This window comes from Saccostrea echinata, unplaced genomic scaffold (genome assembly GCF_033153115.1).
Source record: "Saccostrea echinata isolate AGI-Se365-2 ecotype Australia unplaced genomic scaffold, CSIRO_AGI_Sech_v1 ptg000050l, whole genome shotgun sequence".
NCBI lineage: Eukaryota > Metazoa > Mollusca > Bivalvia > Ostreida > Ostreidae > Saccostrea > Saccostrea echinata.
Genome location: NW_026889799.1, coordinates 973,727 through 984,157, shown reverse-complemented (window position 1 = coordinate 984,157; position 10,431 = coordinate 973,727). Strand labels below are relative to the sequence as shown.

At 34.3% G+C, this 10,431-nt stretch overlaps 1 protein-coding gene across 1 annotated transcript; it reads right to left on the bottom strand.

Annotated features, from left to right (window-relative positions):
• Positions 1 to 5,038: 5,038 nt before the first annotated feature.
• On the bottom strand, positions 5,039 to 8,292 carry LOC133203368 (uncharacterized). The gene is made up of 6 exons (XM_061339160.1): positions 8,221 to 8,292; positions 7,567 to 7,618; positions 7,108 to 7,407; positions 6,654 to 7,022; positions 5,832 to 6,233; positions 5,039 to 5,515 (listed from the first exon to the last, which is right to left on the bottom strand). The coding sequence occupies exons 1-6, from the start codon at positions 8,290 to 8,292 to the stop codon at positions 5,124 to 5,126; spliced, it is 1,587 nt and encodes a 528-aa protein (XP_061195144.1). The 3' UTR covers positions 5,039 to 5,123.
• Between the last annotated feature and the right edge of the window lie 2,139 nt (positions 8,293 to 10,431).

The following is a 10,431-nucleotide window of genomic DNA, read 5'->3' as shown; positions in this document are numbered from 1 at the left end:
TAAATATACATTCTCAATCACATTTTAATCTAAATTTCATTGAATCTATCACATCCATTTAATAAAACATCCCAAGGAAAAGTAGCGAATGTATTCTCTTAACACCAGGAGCGGAATCATTGTGCCCCCCCCCTTTACTATTATTCCTTTGGAACAGTCATCACGTATTTTCTCTCCCTACCATTTAGCTGTGAACATTGCGGTTGTAGAATGGGTGGCTGGTGGCCCAGGGTCCGCGTTGAACAGTTCTGCATCAAGGTTGTCCTGTCCTGGTGACTTGTTCCTAAGAGTCTTAATGACAGCCAACATCTCTTCTTTGGTGGATGCATATCGATATCTAAGTCTCTAAGATCCCTCGTGGTGCTGGTTGTCATCTATGCCAGTAGAAAACGTTTTCAGGTCGTTGTCATCCTCCCAAAGCAGTGCATCTACTCCCACTCACTCTGAATCTCCTCATCTCTGATGTTACCTGTTGCCAGCTTGCCTGTCTTGTACACCGTTCTTACATCCCAGTGTCCTAGACTTGGTGGTGTTTAGGTCCTCTACTATCCAATATCCTCATGTCTTTGGCCACCAGCATTCATAAAAGTTTCACTTGACTCAGAAGGTCCGTCGCACGCTGAAACATTAATTTTATCTGTTGCTTTTCTTTCCGTAACATCATTTACGGGATAGGGTTGTCATGCAGCCCTATGCCCAACCCAAACTTGGAGGACCAGTGAATCACATTTTGTCTCTACCCATTTCCTGTCTTACAAGGGAACCATTTTCTTACCTATATTTCACAGTTAAGGCGAAATGGGAACACACCGGGAATCCCTACCAAAAGCTTTTGCTCCCGCTAGCATACATTTAGCTCTCTGGGTCATTGAAACACACAAGCCCTTCACCACGATCCTTGATCCTTGAAGTGGTATTAGGAATTGCATGGAATAAAAAAGTTAACCAGAAGTTTCTTGATTTCTGGACATTCTTTGTCCAGAGTTGGAATTGGTCAGCTATTGTATAGTATTGGTCAGTATTGTATATTTGAAATTTTGAACAAAAGTCTTTTGTTGAGACTGGTATTTCTTCAACTTCTGGTAAGTAAAAATATATATTACTAATATTAATATTTACTCTTATATCCTGTATATGCATGTATCTGTTGAATGTCAAATCTGCAATTTTGCATATGTAATATACAATGTATTTCCCCAACACTAATCAATATGTTCATAAATTTTATAATAATAATTATTGTAAAGCTTTTGTGACAGGATATTTATTATTCTTTAATTGCTGAGAAATATATAATTGAATTATATGTACAATGTATAAGGAATTTTCTCCCTTGACAATCACCATCGTATATTATTTCAATGTTTATGGAAGGATTAGTGTCTGGCTTCTGACTAAATGAAACATTCAAAGTATAATGGCTTATATGTCTTATATATTTAGATATAAGGAATTTAAAAGATCATAATTATTTTCTTTTCTACTCATAACTTTACAACTTTAAATAGAAATAGTAAACTGAGTTTGAAATTTGATAGGGACTATATTTTTGGCAGAACGGCGGCGCATGAAAATATCTCCTTTTCTGTTTATCAAAATTACCACAGTACAATGAAAATAGTTTTTTTTAACCATTAATCAAAGACTTAAAGAATTTTCTAGTGTAATAGTATCTAAAATTAATAACAATGTACTAAAGTTTTAAAATACATGTATATCAAATCAATTTGAATCTCCAAACAAACTACAATCTTGTTAGCTTTTAAAAGCTTTTAATCTAGAACAGATGGGAGCAAAAATCTGTAAAAATTATTTTTCTCTCTCAAAACTTTTTGTTTTTTTATCATTTCGTATCTTTATATCACTACTCTACCATATTTGAAAATAAGTAAAATTTCAATATACGAAGCATATAATAATAACTAACATTCCCGAAAAATTAAAGAAAAATAGAGGAATTTCGGATTAGCCAATATATCTACTTTAATTATATCATCATGTATGTCAGTCTGGTAGTATGAACTGATAGACCCTATATGTTAATATCTTTTTATGCAAAAGAAAATATTTTAATGTTTTGAAATAGAAGTAGGCATCACATGACTGGCAACAGTATTTTTTTTTAAATTCTTAATGTCAAGGATAAAGATAATGACCTTGACCTTGCTTCTAAAATAAAAAAGATCAAATTTAATCTAATTAATTGATACCATCACTTCGTGATATTGTCTTCTTGAATCTATGAAAATTTCATTAATTTTCATAAATAAGAAGTATGAGAAGAATCCCTCCTTTACATTTGTCATATTTTTAATATTCCAAGGTTTTGATTGACATCCATGCACATAAAGGTCTTGTCCAGAACTCTCTAATAGGCTCATATTTTATTTCATATCAAAACCTGTTACACTTGCCCCAAGGGATTATGACTTTTTTCATGGTTCCGAACTCAAAGTCAAAGTCACACAACATTGCGATGCTGAATATCAATATGACTTTATTGCCCTTCCTGCTCTGGAAAATTTTCAAAGATTTTTTCCCCTTCTCATGTATTATGTGGAAAATTTAACCCAACAAGAGTCCCATTGTCCATAATTTGTATAGACTAAAATCATGCGCTGGTATAGGAATTTTTTACTAGGACTATAAACTATTTCATTAAAAGTGGGAAGGGTGGGGGGTGGGGGGTGGTAACTCGCTTAAATTTCCTTCATATACGTCATATGACTCTCCTTACCATTTTACCATTAGTCCGAGTTGCCACACAGTGTCATATTTTGGTTACTTTACTATAAGAAATCAATAAACTGAAAATTCCAGTGGGATTTCCCCCTCTGGATACGCGCTTGAAAATCTTTGGACTATTTCCAAATCAATATACTAGTATGTGATTTTGTGTTGCTTAGATACTCTTGATGCCTTATGAAATATGACGATAACGAACAGTAATCAAGCTCAAAAATCCATTAAAAGAATACAAATTTGTATCAGAGCAAACACGGACCTCTAAAAACATCATAGCTAGGTGGGATCAAATGCAGTGGAGGAGTAAGCATCCCGTGCAGACCGGTCACACCCGCCGTGTGCTCATTGTCATGGTCGGGAAAACGGAAAAATCCGTAGACAATTCAATGGGAAAAATAATGGTCTAACATTTTGTATGAAAAACGTCACTCAGCATTTGACTTACCGATAGACTGTATTTCCTGACAAGGGCATCGTATTTCCGAAGATATTCTTGTTTCACCAAATTGTCTAAAGCTTGCCACGATCGTTTTATATTTCGTATGCAATAATGGTATACTGCTACATGAATAGGGGGAGTTGACGATAGAAAAGTTGAAATCATCACGTTTATCCTGTAATTTTGTTTTTAGGTTATCACTAACGGCTTTTTCTAGTAAAATTTCCAAATGTGAAAATGATGTGCCAGACTCAGTGGAATATTTAACATCGATCAAGTATAGCTTTTTCAAAAAGCTTTGCTGTCTTTAGGAATAACCTTAAACAGTAAACTGATCTACATCTTCAGACTGTATAATTCTTGTGCATTTCTTGGCTCTCCATCATTTCATCAGTTTTTAACAGACATTAGCTCTAGAGTATAGGAGTAAGGAGTTGATCCTTACGTCGCCGGTTCGAATCCCACTGTGGGAAGTGGAGACCGGTCCTTCGGATGAGACCGTATAAACCGAGGCTCCGTGTCGCAGTAGGTGCTGGCACGAAAAAGATCCCCCACTGCTCAATGGCCCGAAGTGCCGAGTATAGGTCAAAAATTTGCAACTCTCCATCGGCAAGTGGTGGCGTCACCTTATGAGAGAAAAATTCTCGAAAGGGACGTCAAACAACAAACGAACCAAAAAAACCCAAACAAACAAGGAAGACGATAATCAACGAAGGAAGAAAAATGAATATTGTTAATTCATAAAACGTCGTAGATATAACTAAATGTTGAATTGAGGGTTTCAGCAAGAGACCTCTTTTTTTCATGTAAAAATTTTTGAATAAATTCTGTTCCACATGTTTTATGTATCCCCAGTTTGAATTTTGAAAACATTTTTTTTAAATCTCCAATCTTAGCCTTTTCCGCAGGGACCATGAATTAAAAAGATGTGAATTCACACTGAAGATTTTTCTCCATTTATGAAGTTTAATTTAATCAGAAAACTTCAAAGGTACTGTCGCAGCAAATGGCAGGGCGACTTGTACCCAGCAGTACATTTATAGTCTACAGTTATTTCTCTGAATGTGGCCTCAGGTAAATCATGGTTTGAAGTTCCCAGTAAATTTGAATCCGCATCATCTGGGGATACCCCACAATAATTTGTTTTTGGCCTAGCTGTTCTTGAATTTTTTAGAACTGCTTTCCTACATATACCAATGCAAAACTTTGGTTCCCAGTTTCGACTTATATTGACCCCGCTGTTCTTGAAAGAAGAAATTTCAGGCTTACACATACTTCCAAGTAAAACTTCGTTTTCCTTTGACGAATCCATCCTACCCCCTTGGACCATGATTTGAACAAACTTGTTTCAGAAATTTCTGAGAATGCTCGCATGCATATTTTTAATCATAGCCTTAAAAAGATTTTTAACAATTTTTATCTATATATTTGTTCCCAAATTATGGCTTCCAACCCCCTAAAGCATGAATTAAACAAACTGAACTTGTTATTTTAATACATATATTTCTTATTTTGTTCTTTGAGGAGAGTTCAATGATTTAGAATAAGTTTAACAGAACAGTTTTGATAGAGTGGGTTTTGGGGCCGAGTGTACGTCTTATTCCAGAGAGAGAGAGAAAGAGAGAGAGAGAGAGAGAGAGAGGTTATTGACTCAACGACAAATTAATATAATAAAGTGTTTTATTTAGACATTTTTTTTTTACATTTTTTAATAAAATCGTACGATAAGCACATAAACATATTTCATAATATATTTTCCATTTACCATTGATAACTTTTGTATTAAAATTTTCGATTAAAAACTCGCAGTATTCTTCTTTCCATAGCATTTTAAAGGAAAAAAATGCGCATTATAATACAAGAAGAACAAAACCTGACAAAAATCAGCTTCATCCGACTCAAAACCCTGTTTGGAATTCTTTCAGGCCACGTTTTCAGATCAGGCAGTCAGAGTCCAAATAGACAGCATGGAGTAGAAAAGAGCTCGGCCTTTCATTTTCACCTCTATTGTGCGACCTTCTTTAAGACGCTTAATAAGAACTAGCTTGCTGTCATTAGTGAAGTTATCATTTGTTGGTCCATCACAGTGTATGGTATCCGTTACTTCACCGTCGACAAGTATCTGAAATATTGTGTCCACTTGGGTCGCGAACAAATTGACTGAAATGAGGTACGCATCAAAACGGGGCACCGTAAAGATTCCAGAAATGGGGTCAAAATCGGAACCCAAGTTTTCATATACGGCTCCATTGGCAAATGGATTACAAAATTCTTGTTCACAGGCCAAATAAAATGGCTTTTGTCTAACTGTAATTACAGTCACATCGGTTTCTGCAAATTACAAACATTAAAAGTTATAAAGAAGTCTGTTAATATTAAACTTGAATTATGTTTAAACCAATAATTTTATTTCATTTTGATTATATCAAGGAAAGAAAAAAATCAATTATAGAGTTTTAATTTGTTTTTATCACATGAAAACCAGTCATTACAATTGATAAAAGGATTTTGCTTAAATAGCATAAACATATCCATCATATTGAATTAACCCATCTTATTTAGCCTTTTACATGTACAATATGTCTTGCTCAAATATTTCAAAATAGAAAATAGCAATTCAAGCTTAAAAGAAGGAAAAACTTCTTACCATTCAGTTCAAAATACTTGAACAGTGCAAGAGAACTTTCATTTGACATCCGTGTCGTGTTGAAAGTAAAGAATTGGTTCTGTATGACGTCACCCTGATTATATCTGGCCATATACGTATATGAATTGGAGGTTCGAGAGGACACAGATAAGGTGGAGTAGTGAATCATCTTGAATCGGACATCCAGATAAGAGGCGTGTATAGCTGAGTCCAGTAGAAAAGTCGTCATACTGACCACGTAATACCCGGAGCTAGCCACGGTGTAATTTGTGTTCGCTGTGAAAGTTTGGGCAGTGTTGATGTGCACGTCATCATAAGCGATGTGTTCCCACGGACCACCTTGTATCACTGTACCGTCTGGGACAGTTGCATAAAGAACTTCTTGAGGGGACTCCATGAGACCTGAAGGAAAGTTAGACTGGTTACAGAGTGATCTTACACTGTATCAGTAGTAGGGGACTCTCAAGTCTTACCCACATAACATAAAACAACTGAAGCAGATACAAAAACATTCCAAATGGTTACTTTTATGCTAACAGTGAGGTATACTAGTACATATTTCCCTACTTTACAGGTACTCAGTATTTCATAGTTCTTTTATTGAATTACAATATACTGTATGTGCCTGATAAACCGTTGACCACAAAAACTGCGTGCGGATTTAATTACAAAAGTAACTATTTTTACCAAATAATAAAGCTAGAAATCTCAATAAGAAGACCAGTCGTATTAAACTTTGGATTGATACGTAGAATTATATTGAATATCATTTTCTATGCCACCAACTATCCAATAGCCCTAAAATGCGTCTTTAAAACTTACTTCTCAGTGAAAACAAGGATAATGTAGAGCCTTCCTGCAAAGTTCCATTTGAATAAACCGTCATTTCATCTCCCTCCTTCAAGGCTAAAACCAGAGCATTAGCTCCATCTTCAACTTCCCAGCTGTGGTCAGGCAGTACGTCATTGGTTATGGAGCCCACTCTGACGCCATTCTTTCGAAGTTCCATCGTGACATAACGATCAGACTCTGTTCTAGCCATCATGTAGAAGGAATAATACCCAGTCCTTTTGGCTTTGAAAATCCCAGTGCTTTTATTATATGAGTATCCCTCGTTCAACTCAATGTTGTCAAACAAGATTTGACCTGGTCCGGAGGGTTGCTTGAGCCTACCCGTGAATGCCTCCATTACTGAAAGATATAAATTTCATATCATCAAACGAAGTAATAATGACAAGACAATGTTATTAATCAAGGATAACATAGAAAACCTTACGCTCTGCTTGTATGTATACAGAAGAGTATCCCTTTCCATACTCTGTGGATACTTCCATTTCGTAGATTCCAGTGTCTGCATCGTTTCCTAGGCATTGGACGCGTACATATTCAAAGTGATCCTTAATACCAACGAGGCTTTGCAAATTCGCATCACATCCATCACAAACAACATTGTAGTTGATACCTCCGATAGGAAAGTAGCGGGGTCGTATATTGTAGCGAATAATAGCGTTTCGGTATCTTTGGCATTTAACGACACATCTTTCTTGTTTGTTGAGTAACTCAAGCTGAGGAACACCTGAAAGAGAAAGTATGACTTTAGAAATAAAGAATTAATCCTGCATGTTATTGTTTTCGTGGCTAAATGTCTTTGGTTTTTGTTGTTTTAAGTTGTTTGTTCATAGAAAACCTTGCTTCTGTGAAGTTCTGTCTAAACTGACATTAAGGAAGAACTTACGATAATCGTTAGAATCTGCCAGATAGCAGGCTCTTGGTGTAACATAGTTCGTCTACAAAATAAGAAAAAAAAATCCATACATTGCACCCTGTCGAAAATGAAATGATAATGGATATTTTTCTATATACATAAACAACATGATTGTGCCTTTCTAAGTGCTTATATTTTCAGTATATTAATGACGGAAAGTTGATAGTAACAACTCTTGCATCAGTGAATGAAAGTAAATAATATAATTACACTGAAAGTAAAGATACTTTATTAGATCAATACGATTTTAGGCTATTTAAAGGTATTATTCGTTGAATACCCATACATTATGTTCATTGATGATATCAATGACATAATTTTCCTTAGATACAACAAATCTAAAAGCCACAATCAATAATACATTTATATTCGAAAGTATTTACCGCATTAAATCAAATTATCCAGGATTCTTACTGTAATTATAACAAAGACCCCCCCCCCCCCCCCAAAGTTATAGATAAAAATCAATGACAACTAGTAATAGTAAATAAATAAATAGTACAAGGATGTTATAAAGATATAGGAAAACCATACAATAAAATTAACATATAGATAAAGTAGAGAAAAAAAAAATAAAACTAAAAATGAGACGCCCGTTTGGGATCATGAAAGAAAATAACATACCAAGTTATTGAGGCCAGAATTGTGAAACAGCGAAAAGAATCGCAGAGTGAGAACGACATCGACAGTTAACATGACGACCAATTCTCAGCATACGTTAAAACTTCTGTAAACGCATCTATATAACAAGCACATTAACCACGTGACACTTACTGATCAATCATTTGCCTTTGTTTGGTTGATCTGATTAGATAAATCGTTTATAAAAAATCAAAATTACTTCTTACAACGGAGAAGAACTTTCCTTTCTGTACTTATATTTCCTAGGAGAGAACACTAAACTCAGGGAACTTACAAAAAACTGTGTAGATCAAAGAAAATAAAAGGGCACAAATTGCCAAGAGGTCTTTATTTCATCTCATAAACTGTGAAAAATTAAAACTTTAAATCATACCAAATATATATGATACGAAGATTAAATCATGAATTAGGCACCATAATGTCTGTAAGAGGGTCTGGCCTTGGAATCATGAGGCAGTCCTTATATTAGACAAGACAAAATTTAAATTATCTGTAAAATGCCTTTTATTTGTGAGCCGAATCTCTTAAATTTCTGATAACATTATTTTAATTATAAAATGTTGAATAACTTGTGTTTTGGTTTGTCCATAGCTTGAAGAGAAGAACTCGTTGGTAAAATATAGATATAGATTCTAGTTTGGTTAGCATATCACTCATTCTATGCTTAAATTGGCGTTAACCATTTCTCATTTGTTATCACTAAAGTACGAGAGTTAGTCCTAAAGTTATGCCTCAACTGTTTTAAAATTTTAAATGATAGGATGCCATCAACAAATGATAGATTTCACCTCTATCCAGTTTGAATTTTTGCCTACAATTTCAGTAAGTAAATGTAATACTTTTTAAAAATATAAATACAATTAAGGTGATGTCTAATGTCACAGACATCTTTTGAATTTATTTTTCGGCATTCATTTTCAGATCAACCACAAATCTACTCAATCTCTTACACATCCTAATTTTGACGCCTTTTAAATAATCTTTACACCCATTTTCTTATAATGCATCTTGCTTCAAATTGTTTTATAAAAACTATTTGAATTGTTAGTTTATTTCTATATTCATTCTGATGTATAGTAGTCCCCTTGTACAGTTCGATTCAAAAGTAAGTGTCATACATGTACATGTATCTGGAATAACTCATCGCCCACTCTCTTCTTTTTCCGATGAAATATTGAAAAGGCTAATACCTTATTAAACCCTTATACTTGAAGACGAACCATTTCACTACAAAAAGGGTAAAATAACCTTTGCAATGATTAATAAAGTTATATAAATTCCTTTGTAAATGGGAGTCAAAAGATGCTAGGAAGAAGTTGGAGGGAATCGCCTTGCTAACAGTAAAATAACAACAACAGCAGAACAGTTCAAATAAATTTGATGAAACAACTCAAAGCAAGACGTTATGTGATAGATTTTTGGATGAATTGAAAATTAGTGACGAAAAGTGACTTCAAAAGACGCAAATACAGCTGTTATTATGCAGTGATAGACATAAAAAAAGTATCGTTTATCATTAATTAATTAATTACTTTTGATTTAATTTAATTTTAATCTAATTTCAAAAAGTGTTATTTATAACTGAATGGATTTTTTTTCAACAGTAAAAATATATAAAGGTATCAGTATATCAAATTTTGCAGATGACTTCCTTTAATTAAGGTTTATAGCAGTTACTTTTTGATTAACCCTCGTACATATAGAACCAAATAGTATAAGAGTCAGACATACATATAGCTGCAGACCTATAACGTTATGGTTTTATATTTCAGTTTTTGACCATAACGCTACAGATCCCGTAATGCAAATATGGTGCAATTTACGGCGCAGGATTTTCTGCGCACCTTGAGGATGTATTTCGCCTCTTTACATCATTTGTCAATCAACTACTTTTCATTCCGTAATTCTAGACACATTCTATAACCGATCTGTATATTTTATCCATCTTCTTATCCTTTCTAGTCGTCTGTACAGACTAATAAACTCGTTTGTCGTGACTTTTATGCCATTTGACAACAAATTCACAACAAGAGAGTCTATTGGTCTGTAGAGACAAGAAAGGGTTAGGAGGTGGATAAGATATACATACAAAATATATGAAATGTTGCTGATTGACCAAATGCTGGAAAGTGGCGAAATACATCCCCAAAGTGAGCAGAAATTCTTGCGACGTAAATTGCACCATATTTGCGT

Coding starts and splice junctions, on each gene's coding strand:
- LOC133203368 (XM_061339160.1), bottom strand. CDS start 8,292: ATGTTAACTGTCGATGTCGTTCTCACTCTGCGATTCTTTTCGCTGTTT. Junction 7,023..7,107: donor TGTATACATACAAGCAGAGC/GTAAGGTTTTCT, acceptor TATATCTTTCAG/TAATGGAGGCATTCACGGGT. Junction 6,234..6,653: donor ATCCTTGTTTTCACTGAGAA/GTAAGTTTTAAA, acceptor ACTTTCCTTCAG/GTCTCATGGAGTCCCCTCAA.